The sequence below is a fragment of the Chroicocephalus ridibundus genome, chromosome 1 (genome assembly GCF_963924245.1).
Source record: "Chroicocephalus ridibundus chromosome 1, bChrRid1.1, whole genome shotgun sequence".
Lineage (NCBI taxonomy): Eukaryota > Metazoa > Chordata > Aves > Charadriiformes > Laridae > Chroicocephalus > Chroicocephalus ridibundus.
Window position 1 is genome coordinate 18,019,232 of NC_086284.1, and position 23,263 is coordinate 18,042,494.

The window sequence follows — 23,263 nt, forward strand, 5'->3', positions numbered from 1 at the left end:
GAACTTGCCCATGTATTACAAAGAACTGAATAATCTTGATGACTCAATGGTTGAACTTTTCTTGCAACTAAAATTACAATTGTATTACACACTGAGCAGAGTGTGTGTGAAAGAGTAATCTTGACTCTGAGTATAAACACTTGGGTGTAACTTGGCAGCTTCTGCAATTGTGCTGTTAAACTGTGCTTTCTACACAGTCATTAATTGAATTGAACGCTGGTGAAGAGTTTAAGGAGGCTGGAAATACAGAAACAGGTAGGAACTGTCTCCATCTCACCTGCCTCCAGCATGGTCTGCTCTTGTCTCATGGGGTATCATGGTCACTCCATAGGCAGTGTCAGTCCAAGCAGGTGCCTTCAGACAACTTTATCACTGGCTTGTGGTGATATAAAAAGCTGCTGGTGTAACTTGCCAAAAAGTGATCAGAGAGCACAAAAGTAGGATGTACTTCTATTTTTGATCACATAAAAACTGAAAGATACCCAGCAAAACCACGATTAATTTAACCGAACTTTAGCTGTCTGAATAAGCTAGTTGGCTAGCCTTCCTCCGCAAACAGATGTTTTCTCCAGGGCTGAAGGTACTGGTTTGCCCTGGCACAGTCTTTGGATGAGATGAGATGAGATGATGAGATGAGTAACGTGGAAAACTTCTCCCTCTTCTTTCGGTACAGGGATCTTCCCTAACTCATGTAGAGTAGTATGTAGATAGACAGAAAACTAAAGTCGTCAGATGAATCTCAACAAAATGTCTACCATTTCACCTCACAAAGCTTAAATTTTCTTGGGGATCTAGAGCATGATGGTGTTCACCACGGTTGGTTTTGTAGATCTGCATATCTGAGACTCTATTTTTGTGTTCCTGGTGGGAACCAAGCTAGTGGGGTTCTCATTGCAATAGTAGGAATGTGTTTGCACCAAAGCAGGTAGGTAAGGTTCAGGAATCGTTGCATTGTTGTACCTGGTACTGTGAAAACACACTGCAAAAAGAAACTTTCTACTCAAACACGCAACAGGTGTGTAAACCAGCCAGATATATGAGAACTAGGGAGCAGGAGGACAAGCCAATACTAATGAGACCATGTTCTCAGGTACACCTAGCTGTGCATGCAGTATGGCCGGCCATTTGGTAGTGTGTTCTGGGCCTGGTTCCAGAATTAAATGTAAAGGAAATACTTGGAGAGGATGTGGCTGTGACTTTATAGATTTTGCCTGATTTTGTGAGGAGCTTGCTCCGTGTGCGATGGCAGCATGTGATAAATCTGACATATGTGCACTTGAAGCACATGCTTTGCAGTAGTGGAGCAAAAGTTGTGCTCCACAACGTGGTAAATGAATCTATTTCTTGCATAGGACAGGGCTGATTTGTGAAGGCTGTCATACCTAGATTCACAAAAAATGGCTGCTGATGAAATGCTAACTGTAACACTGGAAAGAAAGATCAGGGTGAGATAATGTGTTTAGACAGGAGGGTGATTTCGGTGCAAAATAATTATATGATGTGAAAGGGACAAGGCTACAAAAGTCAAAGAGCAGGAGGAGAAGACAGGAGAGAGGACAGAAAAACAAGTGATTAATGAAAAGCCTGGCTCTTGAAGACATTTGAAGATAAAAGAAGCTAAATACAAATATCCTATGTTGGAAGAATATTAGCATGTTAGCATGAAGTCTTTCACACCTCAGAAATATAGAACAGCTGAAGTAGAAAATAGTTGACATCAACCTGAAAACATTTATTGCCAAAATATTTGAAAACCCATCTGGAGTATAAAATAATAAATTTTGTTGGACATTTTGCACTTAATCAGGGGAAAAAATGCAGCTTTATTCTAGCCTTTGGAGATACAATTAGAGCTGACATGCCGATTTATTGAAATAGTAGACATATATGAAAACTAGTCCTGTTGCCTCTTCTGTATAGTAGTGTATATATGAACAACCTTGCTGTGTGTAAGACAGTCTAATGATATTAACAGTTAAACCAGCTGTTACTCTTTATTTCGCGGAGAACTTTTTTAGCAGTAGGGTCAAATTCCCACTGCTTTGATCCGTGGAAGAAGTAGAAGAAACCTGGAAGTAAAAAAGTGAAGCATTGTGTTATGGATACAAGAAATAGCTTCATTCTGGCAAAGCAGGGAACACACAGTGCATTTCTTCAGTTCTGTCTTTTGTAGGATATAGCAATAATGACGTTCATCATAACTACAGAACTTATGTTCTTTACAAGTAAACCAATTTGACTTAAAAGCTCGTTTCATTTACCTTTCTGTTGGAAAACAGCGTCAACCTTCTGGCTAATTCCTGGAAAGTCATTGACCGTCTGTCTGGGATAACCCTTCTCCATGGACTGGCTGTTTTCATCATACCTAAATCATATGAAGCGAGACATGTAATTTTACAGGGCTTAGACATCAATTCTGTAAAGAATTAAGTGTCTGCTGAAAGGCGTCCACCACCTGTAGTTTGACTGATTTCACTGGGGTTCCAGAGAGTAAAGTTATCCACTCGCACAAATGTCTGCAAGATGCTGGCCACGAGGTGGCTACTTGTTTGCTGACAAAGGCAGGCACAGCTCCAAAGAAGCATCTGGAGTAAGGCAAATTGAAGGAAGACACACATTTTTGACAGCGGGGGTGGGATTTACCTCCTCTAACGATAGCAGTGCGACAGGCAGTGCATGGAAACTGGCCAGGCTGATTCCCGCTATAGCAACTGCACGTTTATTGCATGAATCCTGCTATAGTGACTATGCGTATTTATTGTAAACTCCTCTTAGACTTTGGTATAATATCGTACGTAGTCCTCTACCAGTTGACAGATTTAGATGGAGGAAAGGAAGCTGACATATTTCTAATACAATGAAGTTGTTCTTAACCGAGCCAGGCTGATTTTTATAAGATGGGGCTGAATCTGGGGGCTGAAAGGAGGGTGTAAAATGTTTTAGAAGATTTGAAGAACCCTCTCAGGCAAAAAGCAAAGAAATAAACAAGCCTTTGTTTTACTTCTCCTTGGATACAAGAAATACTTTTCACATGGACGTGAGACTGAGAGACTGAGTTACTAGATAAGAAATCCGTGATGTGGTTTTCTTACATGCCCTTGTCTTGTGACCAAGGCAGTAAAATAGCAATGCAAGATATTGTAATTATTCTTTCCAAAACTATCAAAAACAAAGGACAGGAAATGGCACGCAGCTGGAAATCCAGCTGACACTGTATGCCTCACTGAGGAACCCCACAATTAGTTATGATAAAGTCTGTTTGACCCGTGCATGCTCCTGGTTGCCAGCAGAAGACTTCTGCAGCAGTTCTTCTTGCCCACATTAGGAATCTACCAGCTTCCCAAAGCTGACTTTTTGTTTCTGTTTGTCCGCTGTTTGGGTATCAGGAATCATTCATGCCAGCTTGGGAACAAGATTTAAAAGAAGCACGTTGCAAATCCAATGCTAACCAGCCAAAGAAAGGAAAATGGAATATCACTTCTACCTCTCTAAAAGAGATAAAGTAATCCAGGACTTTTCAGAAATCAGAAATCCTGCACAAGCCATCCCAGCCAGCCTTCTGCTGAAGTAGGTCAGCTTTCAGATCTTTATTTTCTAGAGATGCTTTTGTCTATTGTATGTGTAAAAATTCTCTACATGCTGGAATTTTTTCATCTTCCGGGTATAATGCATCAAAATGGGTCCATATCTTGAATGCCCACTTCAGGACACCCCCCAGCACTAAAAAGTCGAAGCTATATTCTTCTCCCTGTACAGGAGTCAATTGCATCCAGATTATATTGGAGTCAATCATAAAAAAACACATTTGTCAATTTTTCTTACCTCCAGTACTTGTCACCTATGAAAAAGTCTGTCTTCCCTGTATTTTTATTACAAACAGCTGCATCAATTTTCTTGACACCTTTAGGGAAGCCCAGTGTGTTGATATTCTTTGGATAACCAAGCAACACCTGATATCCGCTGATAACCCAGAATTTATTGCCTGTTTAAAAAAAAATAAAAAATTTAGTTTCGCCAGTGATTTTGAGACACTAAAAGAAAAAATACACTCCCTTAATGTAGGTTGTAGGAAAACTAGATTAAACATTCTGAGGGTTTTTTTATTCACTTGAAAAGTGAATTTTATGTACGTATAGCTACCCTTCCTTTCAACATCTTCCCACAAAATTAAAGGTAAGAAAAATTTAAAGAAAATATCATACTTCACCTTTGAAGAACAGGATCTGATCTTTCATGTTCTCATACACAGCTTGAATACCAGGTGGTAGTGCTGGCCAGAAGGTAGAAATTAATTCAAGTTCAACTTCTGAGTTATCGGGATAGACTCGCCATAAGTGTCTGAATTAAATATGGAACAGCTTTTGTAGTAAATAGTAAACCACAGATATTTCTATATATACAAAAGAATGTCAACAACATTGTAACTAACAAGCTCTTTCTTGTCAGTGGAGTTACCTGGGTTGATGTGTCAGAAAGGAAAACACTCCCCTCGGTGGGAACTGAGGCTTTTTTAATTCTGGCTTCTTTTTGGAATTACCCTTCCCATTGGTACTGATTAATTACTGGCATCAGTTACAAGTAGCTGAAAAATTCTGGTTGTTCCTATACCATATAGTAAGAGAGTTATAGAGTCTCAGATGAGCCTGACTGTAATTTATTCTCTGTATACCTGGGCGACTTTGTGCTTGCATAAGTGACTGGAGAAGAGATTGATCCAACTATGTGGTAGAAAATACTAATTTCTTAGGAAATGGTTGCAGCATTTATTCATGTCACTGCTTGGTGTGACCGTCTATACATTTGGAAATGAAGCTGTATTGGGACTAAAATGTTTTTGTGAAAAAAATGAAGCATGTTTTTTCAGGGGATCCTGAAAAATATTAACATAACTCATATCTACTAATAGTTTTGTTTCCATGAACTGAAATCTATCCATTTGTCTCATTATAAATCCCATAATCACGCAAACCACCGAAATATTCAGTCTTTGTAGAAATAACAAAAAAATGAAACTCACAGACAGAGATGTCCTATCGATATTTACCTGCCCTTTAGAAAAATGACTTCTTGTCGGAGTGTAGTTACAGCATCGAAAGACATCTGGGAGCTACAGGTTTTAGGTGAGGTAGGGGTGGCTGGTCTTTTATCTGGGGCATTTGGTCGAGATCCTAAGGGGCACATTTTAGAAAGGATACAACAAATTTGTAGAAACATTAAGGTTTTCACATATAAATGCATTTTTGATATTATGAGAACACAATGATTTTTATGGTGAAAGTTTGTGAAGGAGATTATTTCTCTCCTGTTTACTTCTTCTTTTAAGCCATTGATTTTACTCACCATAAATGGACTGAATGCCCCTTATATCATCTGGAGAGAGGGGAAATTCACTGGGGCTAACGTAGGCATAATTGGGGAACATCAAGGCCGTCTGATCATTAGAATGGGAGAGGCCCAGGGCATGGCCAAACTCATGAGCAGCAACAAGGAACAAGTTGAACCCTTAAAAAATGGATAAAGAGATCATTCTAATTCTGGTCTGCAAATGGCTGATACACTATGAACACAGCAGGGCCGTTGATCAGTGATGGTTTTCATATAATATATTGAAATTCATTACAGTATGCATATAAACATATAGTAAACACATAGTAAACTTATATTATATGTAGGATAAGGTTGTGCTCTTCCCCCACTAGAAGGGAGTGACTTTTGGCCCTCTTTCCTGCTGTTCTTTCTGTTAGCTCCTGAAAGTATGTGTGTGGCATGAGTAGATGTCTGGGGTGAATGTGGGTGCAGCTCTGAGGAATGTCCTGGCAGGGTTTCCTGGCTGAGCTAGAACAGATTGGATAGTGAGTCAGATCAAACTAACAGCTCTCCAGGGCAAGGATAAGACGATGCACTCTGTGTTCACTTGAGGTATCAAAGTGTCACTCTGTGTGTCACCTTCCCTCCTATAAACCTGAGAAAGAAAGATGAGATCATGAATAGACAAGGAAAAACATAAAGTCAGCAGAGTGATTTAACTTCTTATCATTAAGTCTTTCAAGTGTATGGGTTCTTTATAGCCTTGTCAAATAAAATATCAGTTTGCAATATTATGATTATGGATGCTTATTCCCAGTGAAACATGTTAACACAGTAAATAGATAAAAATGGGATTTCCTTTAACATGCATCCGTCCATGTAATACGCCTTTCTGAATTAGGAAAGAATGATTGTCTGCCCTGCAGACTAGAGCCAGCAATATCAACAGACTTAGTGAAGATCACAAGTCTGTGGCAGAGCAGAGGACTGGTCATCGATTGCCCAAGAAAGGCTGGCTGAAGACAAGATTTCCATTTATCAAAAAAACAAACAAAGTCTCAATTTTTCCACATGTATTTCCGGTCCTCCCCTCTCACGAGTCCTCCGAGCTCTCCAACGAGTTCTGCAATCCTGGTTGCTGGAGCCATGCTGTTGAGGAACAGCAGCAAAACCGGGGTTGACCCATTCAGTCTCAATAAGGGGGAAACATTACATTTTATTAGCATGACATGTCCACCCCTCATCCTTCATTTTCTTTCCACCACAGTAAACCCACATCTCTCCACCTTGTACAGTACTCTTCTTGTTTGTTACCCCCATGCTTTTCCTGCAGTGTGACCTCAATTCTCCTACTACAGTTATCCTCTGCAGTTTTCCATCCCAAAAACTGGATTGGAAAAGGATCTAACAGGGTAACGTGCCTGTATACTTGTGGATCTGTCGGAGGTCGTATATGCTGCATGGCCAGCCTGGGGGTTGAGGGGAGCAGACAGGTACCAGCTAGATGATTGAGCACTTGGTGTTCCTCTCTACTGGCCTGGTGGCACACATCTATAGTCAGCTCTACACACCGCATCTTAGCTCCTGGGTGGCCTGAACGGCACGTTCAGACTCTCGACTGCTGGCAGGCAGCTGAAATTGCTTGGAGAACACTTTCATGTATAAGCTCATTCTGTCTTGAATGCACAGTAAAGTTATAACAGCCTATAGCTGGACCTATCTTGGTACTATTAGTGAAGATTCTTCATTATGACTGGTGGCTGTAATGTTTTTTAGGTGGTGGGCATCTCCTTTGAGGGCTGCTGTGTGTGGTAGTGCCAGGCTTGGTGCCAGTGTGTGCACCAGAATGGAAAAAGTCAGAAAGCTTTTACAACGGGTTGTAAAACCATGGCGGGCATGGGCTCTACCAGCCCCAGGTAAGAGTGGCTCGCATCTGTAGCATTTGTATCTAAAAAAGGGTTGTCCCGTTGGTATCTTTGCCGGTGTCAAATAAGAACTAGAGTAGGTCAGGGTCATTTTATGTCAGTGTCATTCTAAGTATCCAAGTTGGAGGATGGCCTGTAATATCCTTAAACTGCACTTATGGTTAATGCTGTATTTCGTCTCAGTCTATTCCTTCACCTAAATAAAATCAGAAAGGAATTTACCCATCTCCATGACTCTTCGGAAACCTTTTTTCACCTACCAGCTGAGCCTGTGGTCCAGTCTTCATCCTCATCGAAGTGCACATCACCACCAAAACCATTGCCAGGTGGAAAGGCATGAGCAAGGACACCAAAGGGGCCATCAAAATAACGAGGGCAATGTCCATGAGCTAAATAATATGATGTTGAAACAATGTTGAGTTTTTGTCATCATTATTGGAAAATCTTTAGATTAATCTTACCATTGGTATGCAGTCAGCATATTACCTTTGGTCCCAAAAGCAATCATTATATCTGCTATTCCCTCATGAATACGAGTAAAAATCAGCGGGGTGACAGTGCTCCACACTTTAAATGCCTTCTGGATTGCTTTATCCACATCCTCTTTGCTCATGTCTGGTGTGTGGTTCACAATTCTACAGTTAGGAGGGTTCAAGTAACAACACTTAGGGTTTGCAGAAAAAAATTCTCTAAAATTGTTAAGATGATGAACAGAGGTATATAAGAAGCAATTTAACTTGTGATCTAATAGCTCCCCAAATTCATCTTGGACTGCGTGAGTTTGAGGAATATCTGTCCAACATGTCTTTTTTGTAATAAAAATTGTGTACACAGTATCAGTTTTTCTCAAAATGGCCCATAGCCAGGAGGTTGTCTCTTGAGCATGAGGAAAATCATCTCCTCAGGTTTCTGTGACTACTAAACTGTCAGTCTCAGGAAATTTTGAAGATAAGGGGGTGTGTACAGGGTACAATTGATATTTCAGTTTGGCTCACAGAATATTTGTCAGGAGTGATACATGACAGGAAAAATACTATGGTAGACTCAGAAAATGTAAAATACCCAGCTTGACTCTCAGAAATTCCTCTCAGGAATACGCTTAGCTAAAAGCTGGGGAAAGAGAAACTTCTTTGTATTCCCAGCTGCAAACAATTGCTATAGAAGTTATATTTACATATAACGAACGTGTATATTCACAAAACCAAAATTTGAACTCCAGAAGTAATCATTGAAATACTACCTGTATGTCAGCTTGTTTTTTTTCCATCCTGGCAGAGTAACACCGTAGAGACCCACATCAGGAACTCCACACCTGGGTTTCTTCATCATTTCCAGCGTCTCAGAGTCTGGTTTTCCAGTCACTTCCAAACCAAAAAACTGTTGCATTTTCCGAAGTTTTTCAGCTGTGGGTTCAGCATTTATTTTCCATCCAAGTTGATTTGGATCTGGCTCAACAGCATAGAATTTATTTAAATAGTCCTAGTGAAAAAATAAAGGAAACACATTTCACTTTTTGATCTGTTTCTTAAACAAATACCTTAGGACTGACATTTTTTGTGTTCTTTGCTGGCAAAACCATCTGCCTGTGATTTTGGAGCACAACAGATGTTTTCCTGAGAATCGGAGCTAAACAGAAACAGACCATATTGTCCCTGACTCTTATTTACTTGACATTTCCATTTTTTAGAGATTTATCTTACTTTGGCAAAGTCTGGGCAACAGAGTTCTGTGTAATAACATTGTGTCGGAAAGACAGCAAAATGCTAACGGAACATGCAGATTATATCTAAAAAGAGAGGACTCAATAGATCTCAGATATGGACAATGTAGTTACCTGTACAAGCTTTGCGTCTTCTTCTTTGTTTTCTTTCTCTGGGTGGGCGGGAAGAGCGCTAGAAACAGCTGCACACGTTAAAAGCAAAAATGAAAGATCCTTCATTCTCACTCTCGTCTCTGTCCCGGTATGAGAGCAGTCTGCTTTCTGCTCCGTGTGCATCCTCTCTCCCATCCCAGTTCATACAGTTGTGGGGTGCTTTGTAGAGCCAGCTGCAGAGTGACTCAGAGTTTATCATGCTCTCCACACATCCTATAATGCTGTGCTGGGTGACACAATAAAGCTTAATTAAACCCATCCGATTTCACAGACATCTGAAGTCAGTTAGTATTTGAATACTCCTAAACTGCTTGGCTACCATTTCCAAACTGGCACTCAGTTTCAGTTATTTTACACTGAATTTTAATGAACCTGAGCAATTTCACACCAGATGAAGTGGTGGACAAATGCAAAACCTTTTAAGTTTTACCAATCCAGCTGTGTGAAATAGGGCCACTAAACGTACAAGGACTCAACCATTCCCAGCCTGGAAAATGGGAGCGATGAGCCAGATATGAATACCATCCAAAAAAATTAAAACTTTGGGAGAAATTACTGTGAACAGAAAGTTTTATTTTTAAATTTATGCATGAAGTGAGACTGGGTGTTTTGGAAAATGGATGAAAAACCCAAATCACTTCCCACCTCTTCCCTGCAACTCTTTAAAAAAGTACGTTTCCTTTAAATTATACTCATGGAATCTGGGATATACATAAACAAAAACGATTTTACCCTATGAATACAGCCTAAAAAATGTGAATAATCCTATATCTCTGCACTTATCTTATTTTATCTTATCTTATCTATCTATCTATCTATCTATCTATCTATCTATCTGCCCCTACTACAAGAGAGATATGGACGTGCTGGAAAGTGCCCAGAGAAGGGCCACGAGGATGATCAGAGGGCTGGAGCACCTCTCCTGTGAGGATACTGAGAGAGCTGGTGTTGTTCAGTCTGGATAAAAGAAGGTTCCAAGGAGACCTTATAGTGGCCTACCAGTATCTTAAGGGGGCCTACAAGAAAGCTGGTGAGGGACTTTTTAGGATGTTGGGTAACGGTAGGACTAGAGGGAATGTGTTAAAACTAGAGATGGGATGATTCAGACTGGACGTTAGGAAGAAGTTCTTCACCATGAGGGTGGTGAGGCACTGGAACAGGTTGCCCAGGGAGGTGGTGGAAGCCTCATCCCTGGAAGTTTTTGAGGCCAGGCTGGATGGGGCTCTGAGCAACCTGATCTAGTGGGAGATGTCCCTGCCCATGGCAGGGGGGTTGGAACTAGATGATCTTTAAGGTCCCTTCCAACCCTAACAATTCTATGATTCTATGATTGATTCTTTCTTTCTTTCTTTCTTTCTTTCTTTCTTTCTTTCTTTCTTTCTTTCTTTCTGTCTGTCTATCTATCTATCTATCTATCTATCTATCTATCTATCTATCTATCTATCATCTATCTGCCATTTCATCATAAAAAGTTTCTTCAGTTTAACCACATTAGCCACAGGGGATATGATTATTTCCTGTCTTAAGTAATTCAGAATAAAGGAAGTTTCAAGAGTCACACAAGCTGTGACAAATTATGGGATTCCACCCCGTGCTGGACAAGCACCTTCCTCTTCCACTGGTGGCAATGGGAGCTGAAGGTGTTTGGCACCTCAGAGGAGCTCTGACAGCACGTACTCAATGTTTACAAACAGTTGTACGCAACACCCTCATGTTGGACTGTGGCTTTTTCAGGAAATCCTTTCTTCTGTGTTTTTGGCTTTTTTGCTGTCACTTGCAGCCAACCTTTTGCCAGCTGGAGGCATTAACGATGAATTTTTTAGCCCAAATTTCACAATGTAGCCTTGTTAGTTAAACTTGTTTGTTAATGGCATTTCTCAGCTACCATAAAAAAAAAATGAAAAAAATAACACCAGAAAAACCCCCACACCAAAAGCAAAACAAAAAATACCTTCCCTTAGTTTGTTTTTATTATCATTGCATTGTAAGATAAGAGACCCTGGATCCCACGCAGTTCTGTAACTGAGGTACAAACTGTGACAACAAATTTTCTGAGATGAGGAGCTCGGCTGAACTGATGCTGGAAATCGTATGTGTGTTTATCCAGAAGTACAGAATGTCTTTTTTTTGACATCTGTTTTATGTTTTTAAATGGATATATTTGTTTGTCTCAAAGATTTCAAAGCTAGAAGGAATGACCACAGTACTATCATCTGACCTATGCCATGTATGTGGCGTAGGTCACAAAAGACAAACCCCTGTTCAGTGGCTTTTGCACCATGCATATTTTCCACTAGGCACTAGAACACCTTTTTGGAAAACATGCTTTGCCTGATATGAATATATTTTTGTAAAAAATAAAGGCAGCACTATGAGAAGACTTGATGTGAGCTGGGAGAAGTGGTTATCTTTTTTCCCACCATCGTTCACCATCTGATCCCCACAGTTGTCTGCTGTGTAGCAGTTGAAGGACAGAGAAAATGAGAGCAGCCAGGTTAAGATTAGTTGCACCTAACTTTATACATTAATTAGTTAAGCATTCCTCTATAGAAAATTGACAAATACTTATCTGCAGAGAGTGATTCAACCAGCTATCTTAGAATAGGATGAACTGGCCTCTGTACATCCTCTCTCAGTCTTTATTGAATGTAGAGAAGATTAAACAACTAATTTAGTCTATGTGTCTAGTTTCAGCCAACAGCTCAAGCTACATTAGTGTTTTCTCAGAAGACATTGGAGTGACAGATGACGGAGGCCTATGTCACTCAAAGGACTTTTAGGGTTTTGCAACTTGACCACCCACACAACACAGCATCCACTTCCCACTGTTCATGGAAGAGAGGCCTGAACACGTTTTTTTTTGCAATCGATGTTTCACAAATATGCCTATAGCTGGCTTTGAGGTCTGGGAAAAGAAGAAGCTGTATAAGCAGCTTCTGGTTATGGTTTCCTAATGCTTATCTTTGACATTGGTTAGAGTTGGTGGATGCTGGTTTACCTCGTGACTTCTTTTCTTGTCCTAGAATTGGTTTTATCCAGACCGCAATAATGTGACCTATGTTTTAACCCAGAAAGGTCACTGCCTGTCCTCATCACATCAGTAGGACAAAGTGACGCTACACAGAGCATCACAAGAATCATCAATACTGCTGCATCATGGTGATCTTGCACAATACCAGCAGGGATTCCTCTTTCCTAAGTGTTCACAACATCGGTGGCTGCACATGAGTTAACTGTGTAAGTTTGGATTATATTAACAGAAATCTAATCAATATAATTCAGATGGCATCTAGAGAGCATTTCATCTGACCACATGTAGGAGATAAATTTAGGATGATTTGTACAGCTCTCAGGAGCTTACCAAACATTTTGACCAATACCATTGACTATGATGAGAGCACAAGCCTGACACCACGTGAAAACCTGACACCACGTGAAAACACTCAGGCTGCAATTGAGCTGCCTAAACAGTGATTTGTTGTCCTTTTGAGAAAGTCTAGTGCACCTGAGACATTGACACAAGCCTGGTGGCTGTGACCCAGGATTTAGAGGGGACATGTGACTTCTAGACCATGTGGCCACATGCGGCCAGCAGGTCGAGGGAGGTGATTCTGCCCCTCAACTCTGTTCTGGTGAGACCCCACCTGGAGTACTGCGTCCGGCTCTGGGGCCCTCCACACAGGAAAGACATGGGCCTGTTGGAGTGGGTCCAGAGGAGGGCCACAAAAATGATCAGAGTGCTGGAACACCTCTTCTGTAAGGACAGGCTGAGAGAATTGTGGTTGTTCAGCCTGGAGAAGAGAAGGCTTCAGGGAGACCTTGTTGTGGCCTTTTAGTACTTAAAGGGGGCCTACGGGAAAGATGGGGACAAACTTTTTGGCAGGGCCTGTAGCGATAGGACAAGGGGTAACTAAAAGATGGTAGATTTAGACTAGGTATAAGGAAGAAATATTTTACCACGAGGGCTGTGAAACACTGTCACAGGTTGCCCAGGGAGGTCGTGGATTCCCCATCCCTGGAGACATTCAAGGTCAGGTTGGGTGGGGCTCTGGGCAACCTGATCTGGTTGAAGAGGTCCCTGCTTATTGGAGAAGAATTGGACTAGATGACCTTTAAAGGTCCCTTCCAACCCAAACTATTCCATGGTTCTACAATTCTAGACTGGGAGTTGGCGGCCAACTGGAAACCTTCAGGCACCTTAATGGTACTAGATACCTGTTCAAGCAGCTGAATTGAGCCATGACTTTTCAGGCTCAGTCCTACCATAGAGTCAACAAAGCTGAATCATTACTCTGCTCAACTGAAAAGTCTGATACAATGGCAAATGGTTCAAATAAGGTATTTGACCCTTGGGAAACCTTTAGCAAAAACTGCAGCTTGTCGAGGCAGGATTCAACCACCCAAACATAGATGCCTAGAGACAGTGTAGGCTCTGTGGGGCTTTGGGAAGCGCTGATCTCCCAGAAGTTCTGTTTCGTACCTGAGTGTGTGACTTGGGTACCCTACAGCAGCTAAAATGCACTAAGTATGTGTTTAGGGAGTTGGATTCCTACCTGGGCCAGTCTGTGTCAGTTAATAATGATATGGGCTATAACTGCACACGAAAACAGTAACCAGACACTAGGGAGTTGTACGGTACTCCACCATAGTACAGTAATTAGGAAATAGGACCATAAACTTATTAAAGGGAGTAAGAAAATGGCAGGTGATTGTGTGGACTGAGCTGGAACCAACACCTAGATTCCAAATTACTGAAAGCGGTGCTTGTGCCTGCAGGCAGGCGAGAGCTGCCGGCACCAGGTGCGCCCTCCTCCTAATGGTGTGGCTGGAACAGGGCAATTGCCATGCTCACACAGGCAAAGGAAATATTCATTCGTATAAGCATGGGCAATATTTCTTGCAAAGAAATCACTGAATTTTGAGCTCTTGGTCTTCCTGCTCAAGGGATAGCCACACAACAAATTAAAAAAAAAAACTTGCCTGGCAACTAAAAATCAGAATTTCCCAGGATACCAAAAGGCATGTACTAAAAATATGCCATTATAAACTCCATGCTCTCTTTAACTTCTTCATCTTCCATGGTTAGTAAATCACCCTTTATCTCTCTCTTTCACCAAAACAGCACTACCTCCTTATTCCTTGTCTCCGTTTAACATTTTCTCTGCCCCATTGGTATCCACCACTTATTTCTTCTAGGGAGGGATCAGTGTTCTGCTCTAAATCTGGGGACCTGTTCTGGCATTGCCTTGAGATCTTCTGTTTCTACTTCATATCTGAAGGGAATGTGTGCCTCCAGGTTTTATTTTTTAATATATAATTATTCTAGTAAGAAATATTATATTTCCCTGTAAATCTTGTGTTATGTTTGTAGACCATCTCTGCTGAAACAACATTATCGATTTAGATTTATATACTTCTAAAACAAATTTTGGGTTAATTTTCATTGGTAGTTCAGTAGTGCTGGCTTTCACAAGAAAATATGATTAAATAGCATTGCTACTAAGGTTTTGAATTAAAGAACTGATACATAAATAGAAGAATATGAAGAAACTTGTGAGAACAGGATTCACATAAATTAACTTCTTTGTTAAAGCCTTTGATTTATTGTAATTTTATTTTATTTTTTATTATTTTATAATATATTTTTAAGGTTTTATAAAGAAAATAATATATTCAAGTTAATTTGCAATTATACAGTTTCTTATCTTTTAATAGTATTGAGACTAATTTTTACTTATGACTTTAATACATATAAGAGCTATCAAGTCTGTTCTTTATTTATGAAGGATACAGTTTAACAGGTTTCTAATACAGACAGTAAAGTAGTGAAAAAAAATGGAATGGGTATGTTTTTATGAGGTTATCCACTCTTTTCTCAAAATGCAATTACTTCTATTACAGTAACCTGAAACCTTCCTCTGGAGTATGCTGAATAATACAGATGTTGTATGAGATAATACATTTTGTTGTGGTCATATGGGTTGTAATATTATCGGCTGAGTTACAAAGACTAAAGAGAAAGTGGATAACCTTTCAAACACCATTTTAATTGAGGATATTTGAAAAGATTGCAGTTAATCTAGAAGTCAAGCTGTCTTTTTCATGAACTTTTTGTATCAGAAATATTTTTTGGCCAAGAATTTTCATTTTTTAAACAAACTTTTTCATCCTTTAGCCCACTGACCTTGGGGTGGATTTACTAACTGCTGGAGAATTAAGCACTTTAAATAGCCTTGAATAAAGAGGTTTATTTGTCTATTATATGGTGTGGGCTACCTGTGATAGCAAGGGACCGTTTCCAGTGATCTCAGGGGTCCTTTCTAATCTACATTTCCAGGCTTAAATCCAGCTCCTAAACCCAAAAACATGAGAAAAAAAAATCGCCTATACTTTCAAAGACATATACCCTGGAGGGAAGGCTAAGAGTGGAAGCTGGGGAAAGAGGAACAGGAAGCATAAGTGTGATTTGTAGACTGATGCTATTGAGCCCCAACTGGCCCAATTGATCATAGGATTTTCACCAGGACTTGTGTGGGGTGATGGATTTGAGAGCCAGCTGGCTGCTTTTTTCTCTGGTTTTGGGAAAAAGATCTGATGTTCCATGACAGAATACATTTTTTAGTGTTTGGAAGCTACACTTGGCTCTTGAGTATTAGTGCAAATAGGACACCAAGGCACAGTGATATGACAAACATAATTTATTAGGAAACTTTAATGTAGCAGGTGAAATAAATTGTGATAAATTATCTCAAGGTATTTGTTTTACAATAAATAATAATTAAGACTATACTCCCACAGAATTTGGGCAGAAATCCATTTTGACCTGATAGTCATGAAATGCTGAAAAATTCAGCACATAAAAACATACAGTATGCATACGGAGAAACATTGCAATTAGCAATTAAACCAGCTGATGCTCTTCATTTGTCTGACAATCCGTTTGGCACGAGGATCAAACTGGAACTGAGTTGTTCCATGGAAGAAGTAGACATAGCCTAAAAGTAAAATTCAATCCAATTATATTTCATAGGTGACTTATTTTCACTATTTTGGAAAAAAAAAATCCATGTATACTTGCTATTTTTCATTTCCATCTCATTAAGGTTAATAACAGGTTTTTGAAAACTGGTGCTTCTATCTACAGAATCCCAAATATTCTATCTACAGAATAAGTCAAATACAGAAACCCAGATTAAAGGTGTGTTTTACTTACCATCTTTCTGGAAAGCAGCATCAACTCTGCCAATTTTCCCAAAGTCAGAGACTATTTTCCTGGGATAACCATGATCCATGGATTTTTTATTTTCATCATATCTTAACACAAGAAACATGGTTACAATTTTTGAGGAAGCAGTCGATATTTTGAAAGTCCAAAGCAAATTCATACACATATGCAACTCAGCTGTTACTAAGAAGTCTTATAAAGATTATCTAAAGTAACTTTATGATTCTTCCTATTTTGTATTAAGGTTCTCACAGTATGAGTGTCTTGAGATTCAAAAACCTGCATTTGGTAAAGTTTGTAACAAGGCTCTCAAGAAACTTGGGAATGCAGCCCAGAAATATATTAATGCCTTTCCGGCCTGTCCAGAGCCTTGGCCATCACTTGCACATAAAATGAGTTTCTATTTCAAGGCACTGGGTATCCAGTTCAGTATAAAAGTAAAACATAAAGCCTGAGAGCAGAAGACGGTAGCACAGTCCTGAAACATACTTGTATTAGTGTTAACCATGTGCTTCTTAGACAAAATTACTCTCTGAAAGTTGTCATGAGCCACAATTAAATTATAAATATGACCAGCTGCACAATTGGAGAATATTTATAGTTTGTTCACAGAGAAATGCAATTACAACACTTTTTATTAGCAGTTCATTTTGTTTCAAATGTGAATGAAAAGCGGACACTATCACAACGTTGCACAGAAAAACAGCACGGTTGCGGAAAAAAAGTGAATAATTTACTAGAAAATCACTCTTTTATTGGGCAAATGTTTCATTCATTTGCAAGTAACTACATTCCTGCTACAGGAATCTGATGAATGACAAAAATAATCCTATCGAAAGGTTGACATTTCCTAGCAAAAGCTTACAATTGTTGAATTTCCAGAGAATCCTGTTCAAATTTCTGGAATATACCTGGTTTAAACATCATTGCATTTGAATTTTATATTAATACATCAGTCCTCAGGGACAAGTGAAAATGTGCCCTCTGGTAAACGAACATTAAATCTTACCTCCAGTATCTGTCAGCTATAAAGAAGTATGTTTTTCCTGTGGTTTCATCACTGTAAGCTGCATTAACTCTTTTAACTGTCTTTGGGAACCCCAAACGATAGATTGGTTTAGGATAGCCAGGTGCAATATCATATCCCCTGAGAATCCAATATTTATCCTCTGAAAAATATAAGTGCATTCCATTTGTTTTTGATATTTATAAACAACATTTAATTGTGTTTTGCATGCATAGCAAACAATGTGTCTTAGACATCGGTATTATTCCTTTCAGTTTATTACTTTAGAAAATTATTCTAATTCTTACACTGGGACTACATCATGAAGACAGTGGAAGTGCCTTCTGTTTTTATGAGTAAAACATTAGAATTGTAAGGTGTATGGACAGCAATTTTCCCTGTTTTTTTTCAAATTAATTTAAGTTATTTGTCTGGGTAACAACTTGGGGAGGGCTGGAAGTTGGTGAATTAATCTGGTGACGTTGGATTGGGATATTGAGTTTATTAAATTCCTGTAATATACTATTTGATTATAGAGCCGTATAATATTTTGAAAATTAGACAATGTGCGTTAGATTAAAGTATTAAGAAAGGCATACGCCTAATCAAAATGTTTTGTTTATTTTAGATGCAATGAATATATTCATATGTGGTAATATATCATGTACTGTAATATGTGCGTAATGAAGCTATTTGAGGCATTAAAAGCGTATTTGAGACCTTTAAAGAAAAGGACTGATTTTTCAGTGAACAATTTTCCTCTCACAGTATGCTTTTCCACCAACATTTATTTTGTTGTTGTTTTTTTCTTTTGTTTTGTTTTGTTTTTCAAGAATATCACTAAATAAGTATGTACATAACGGTAGTGTACAAATGCCTGCATTTGCCAACTGAATTCAGCAAAAATCCTTCTACATAAAGCAAAATGCTGTTACCTGAAGAGAGCTAGACCTGAAGAAGGAAAGCTATTTTCATGTTTTGTTTTTCAGGGCATTAACAGAAGGGCAAGTTTTCAGGATTACAATCTCTGGAGGTCCCTTAGAGCACTATAACTCTATTATTTGCGGGCTTGTAAGATTCTCAGTTTCACTGGTCTTCCTTAAAAAAACACTTTGACTTCTGTAATTGCATAGTTTGCAAAGAAGCAGGGAGTAACTGGTCAGAAAAAGTGGAGAATTTCAGATTCCATTACCTTTAAAAAGTAAAACTTCATCCCTCTCAACATTTTCGTAAGCGGCTTGAATTCCTGACGGTAACTTTGGCCAGAACAGTGAGATAAAATTGAGCTCTGTCTCTGTCCTTGTAGGATGTTTGCGCAGCATATATCTGGTTTAAACAAAATTTATATTTTAAAATAGTCCCAATCCTATCATAAGTGCAAAACAATTACTACGGCTCCTGGAGTATAACAGGAGGGAGATGGGTGTGCGTATCTCCATCCATCGAATGTAAAGGAAATCTAGAGTGACTTCACTCTTAACTTTAGCACCTCAGTTGCATGCTCAAAATCAGGCAAATTGAATATAACCCTTCTATTTCTCTGTAGGACAGGGAGGCTAAGAGTTGGCTTCATAACCACCCAAAAGACATCTTTCTACATGACAGTGCGCTCAGTTCTGCTCCTGCTCTTGTATTGAGCAGTAGCAGAAGTTAGAGTGTGGGACCCATGGACCCAAGGGAAGCACGAATGCTCTTACTTTGCTATTAGTTGAATCGAGTTCAGGGACAAGTCCGCTGCAGCAGTGGCCACAGCAGCAGAATACTTGGAAAACAACCTACCAGCCCTCATCTCCTTCACTGCTCTTGTCCACTAAGGCTCTTGGGATTAATGATTGGAGAACTCTCATTTGTGTAAATACACGGTGATTTTCTAGTACTTCTCTTTGTTCCACATTCCAAAAGGACAGTTTTCCCCCATGGATCACAGATTTTTTTAAAACCACTGAATATTTTAAAGAGATATTGTATATTCTTATTGTTGTTACCTGCCCTTGAAGAATATCATTTCTCCACGTAGGGTAGTAATAGCATCAAATGTCAAATTTGGGTCACAAGCTTGTGGAGTTACGGGTCCTGTTGGCTGCACAGCAGCATTAGACTGTCCTGTAGGAAGAATATTTTATCTGTTAGTATGGAGATATATAACTGCAGTGTTCAGAAGGTCTCTGAGGACACCAAGGACCTCATTTACAGAGAATGAGAAGGCATATGATTTTAAATGAAGGGTCTGTCATTAAAAGCAGACTTTCAATGTTGATAAAACCAGTTGCGTTCATCCTTTCCAAAAGGAGTTTTTTGCAGAACTGGACTACAGCTGAAGTTAGCTTCCAGGAATTTTTGCTCTTCTGTTATCCGTTGTTCAGCAACAGTTAAACTCATTTTGGTGGAATAAGCATATTTTAAATATGTTCTTATTACTGTTTACCAGCTTCCGAAGTAAAAATATTAAATAAAAACATTTTTCTTACCATAGATGGCTTGAATCCCATCAATGTCATCCTGAGGAAGAAGAAATTCATTGGGGTCCGTGTAGGAGTAAGTTGGGTACATCAGTGCTCCAGGATCAGTTGAATGAGACAGACCCAGTGAATGGCCAAGCTCATGGGCAACAACAATGAACAAATTGTAGCCTGTAGGATAAAAATCATATGAAACAATGTAAAATCCATTTCAGCGTTCAGCACAGTTGACTAAGTGGGAAACACTTACACATCCTCCCAAAATACACTACAGGTACAGGAGAAGCTGTAAGTAATGCTATCAACATTACAACTCAAAAATATTGTAGCAGAAGAGCTATATGAGTAATTCAAGAATGTCCAGCCTTAACAGTGGTCTCATTGTCCTTTCTCTAGTGTCCTTGTGTCTTAAACACAAACCCTGTTGCTCCTGCTGTCACATAGACTTCTCAGATCAAGGATCATGCCAATGACGAGTGGAAGTTCACTTATCCAACAGAAAAATCCTTCAAATCAAACACTGAGATGACTGGTTTAGTGATAGTTGAACACCCTAGTTAGCACCAAGCTATTAAGTGCTAGGTTAAGAAAGATAAAGGATTTGACTTGATAAATTCACCATCAGATCTTCCTGTATCCAAGTTTTAGGTTTCATCTGAACAAAAAAAGTATTTTTAAGTGCTGACTTAGTTGCCATTAAAAACCACTATGACCTAAAAAATCTCTTTTCTGAGAATTGATTCCTACAAATGAAAAAAAAAAGACCAAAGCAATTTAAAAGGACAAGTTCTGCCAGTTTTTCTCACTTTTTGCCTGTAATCAGGCTCATAAACTAAGCATCTCATGAGAAAAGATTGCATGAGGTAAAACTGTATAAACGGATCCAGTTACAAAGTCCTTACCTCTTCCATTTTTTGACCAGGCTTCCTCCTCATCAAGATGCACATCTCCACCAATACCTTCACCAGGCTGGAAAGCATGAGCCAGCTGCCCGTTGGGGCCATCAAAAGGAGAGTTGTCGCGGTGGTCTAAAATGAAGAGGAAAAAAATCAGTTAGAATCCTAAATTATTTCTATGATTACAGAAGGTTGTTTAATAGGTAAAGATATCAATGTTACCTCTATAAGCAAAAGAGATCATTATATCTGCTTCTTTGTCCTCAACCTTTCGGAATGTCAATGGTGTCACATTGCTCCAGACACTGAGAGCTTTTCTGATTGCTTCATCTACATCAGCTTTTCTCATCTTTGGGGTGTAATTCAAAATCCTTCAAGGCAAACCCAGTACATTATATATTGTTAGGAACACAACATTTTAGATGAAAAATAATAACTTGTGCAAAAGTCAGAAATCTTAGACATATCTTTTGTCAATGCAAATTTATAATGGCTTCATTTTAGATACTGCCGTCTAGAGTGCCTGTCTTCTTCCAGAAATCAGTTGATCACTCTGGATGTCCATATATGGCATTATTATGGCATATTACTTACTTCACATCCCCCAAAGTTGGGTTGCTACATTTATATCTTTTTGAACCAGATTAGGAAAGATTACCTGTACGTCAGACTGTTTCTTTTCCATTTGGGATTCCCCGCTGTGAACACGTATTGCCCTACATCAGGTATACCACATCTGGGTTTTTTCATCATCTCCAAAGTGTGAAGATCAGGTTTCCCGGTCACTTCTAGTCCAAAGAATGCCTGCATTTCCTTGAGCTTTTCGACAAGGGGATTTTCATCCTTGTTTCTTAAATGAGGCTGGTGATCCCTTTGAAGATCGTAGAAGTTCTGTAGATAACTCTGAACCAGAGTTTAAAAAAAGAAGAGAATTGTGGCATATCAGTACTGTCTTCAGTCCTACTTAAATTTTCTAAGTAATCTTGAGCTATTCCCATATCGACATGCCCTGTGTTTACCAGGAGCAAGAACAGCCTATTTTCCCCAGGAACTGGTGTGAAGAGTCAGATATAACTTACAGTTTTTGTGTAGTTTTCTAAATTTCTTGTTTCGCTGATGGTCTTTAAAATCTAATATTTACTGTTGATAATTAACTCCTCATTATTTACGGTGCCTGATTACTCTAATGGCAAAACTTATGAGGAAGCTTATAACTGGTCTCATTCCAGGAAACAGAGATTGGCAGTGAGATTCCACACAGGCAGGACTCCCAACAAAGCAGGTGACTACTACTGAAGAGTTGGCACTTGGCAGATCATGTCATTTATTTTTAGCTACAAAATATGATATTAGAAACTCGTGTCTCCCTACTAAATTTCAACAATTTTGTCTCCAATAAATAGTCTTGTGTCTGGGTAAGTGTTGTGTTTCTATAAATGTCCCTTGTTTACAAAGTATTCCATAAAAGATCCGTTCAGCAAAATGTTGAAATACCTGCCTGCTTCAAGCAAGTGTCCTCCCTTATGTTAGTGAAACCAGTCATATCACAAGTTTCAAAGCACCTTCTGAAATGCAAATTGTTGCTGAGTTTGACTTTTTCTGCACAGCCACAGAGCCTTGCTGCTAGAACTCATGCTTTGGCAGTTTTGTTAGTACTTTACTGACAACGTCGAAAGTGAAGTTATGCAATATTCAAGTGACTTTTTGGTAAATAAATAACACATAATTTTCACACATTTTCTAGATTGATAGGAAAAGTTTTCTCTTGAAACCTCTGCAAAATGGTACATCTTTAATTTCAAGCCATATTCTGTGAAAATAATTGCAATTATAGTTATCTCTCAGACTACCTTATGTTTCACTTAGAAATGCACTGAAAATCACTTACCTCTACAAGCTGTAGGGTTTTCCCTTCATCTTCTGCTTCTGGAACCACAGGAAAAGCAGAGGAGATGGCCACATATAGCAGCAGGAGAAGCCAAAGAGTCTGCATCCTTGCCTAAGGCTGTTTGCCTCGGTTGAGCTATTGAACACACTTCTCAGCTTTGTTTATATAGCAAATTTTAAATCAGTCTGACTCATGCTGTATAATATCCTCTGATTAGTAAAAATGATACATAACAGTTTCATCATCAGGTAGTGAAGTAATGTGTTTAACTAATGTTACTGTCCTTATTTTGCCTGAACCTTCTGTTTCAGGCAATTTTCCAGAGTGTTTAATAAATAAGAAAATGCTTTTCAGGTAAAATGTGGAACTACATTTCATAGGTTTTTTTGAGTCATGAATTTAGATGATTTATGGCACAAGGTCTTGACAAACTGGAAGAAATAATAGGAAATAACATATAGCTGTATCATAATATATTGTATTATAATGAATAACATTATGATATATATACAATACATATGTTTTAATATTTAACAAAATGTAGCATATCATGTCATAATACCTAATAATAAAATATAAAAGACAGTACAAAGAACCAATCTTATCTAGGAATAATCAGCATCATACCTCCTGGAGGGCTCTCATAAGCTAACTAAAAGTTCTATCTAAAACAATCTTATGACG

General features: G+C 38.9%; 2 protein-coding genes across 2 annotated transcripts; both read right to left on the bottom strand.

The window, feature by feature from the left end:
• Nucleotides 1-1,523: 1,523 nt before the first annotated feature.
• On the bottom strand, nt 1,524-9,231 carry LOC134516873 (matrix metalloproteinase-27-like). The gene is made up of 10 exons (XM_063337648.1): nt 9,067-9,231; nt 8,473-8,711; nt 7,719-7,867; nt 7,493-7,621; nt 5,341-5,502; nt 5,045-5,168; nt 4,208-4,338; nt 3,823-3,982; nt 2,262-2,365; nt 1,524-2,069 (listed from the first exon to the last, which is right to left on the bottom strand). The coding sequence occupies exons 1-10, from the start codon at nt 9,226-9,228 to the stop codon at nt 1,969-1,971; spliced, it is 1,461 nt and encodes a 486-aa protein (XP_063193718.1). The 5' UTR covers nt 9,229-9,231; the 3' UTR covers nt 1,524-1,968.
• A 6,696-nt stretch (nt 9,232-15,927) lies between these two features.
• Nucleotides 15,928-22,705, bottom strand: LOC134516979 (interstitial collagenase-like). Its single transcript, XM_063337958.1, has 10 exons — nt 22,580-22,705; nt 21,350-21,594; nt 20,914-21,062; nt 20,698-20,823; nt 19,805-19,966; nt 19,322-19,439; nt 18,529-18,662; nt 17,340-17,499; nt 16,319-16,419; nt 15,928-16,100 (listed from the first exon to the last, which is right to left on the bottom strand). Exons 1-10 carry the CDS (start codon nt 22,682-22,684, stop codon nt 16,000-16,002), a joined length of 1,401 nt encoding a protein of 466 aa, XP_063194028.1. The 5' UTR covers nt 22,685-22,705; the 3' UTR covers nt 15,928-15,999.
• Nucleotides 22,706-23,263: the final 558 nt, after the last annotated feature.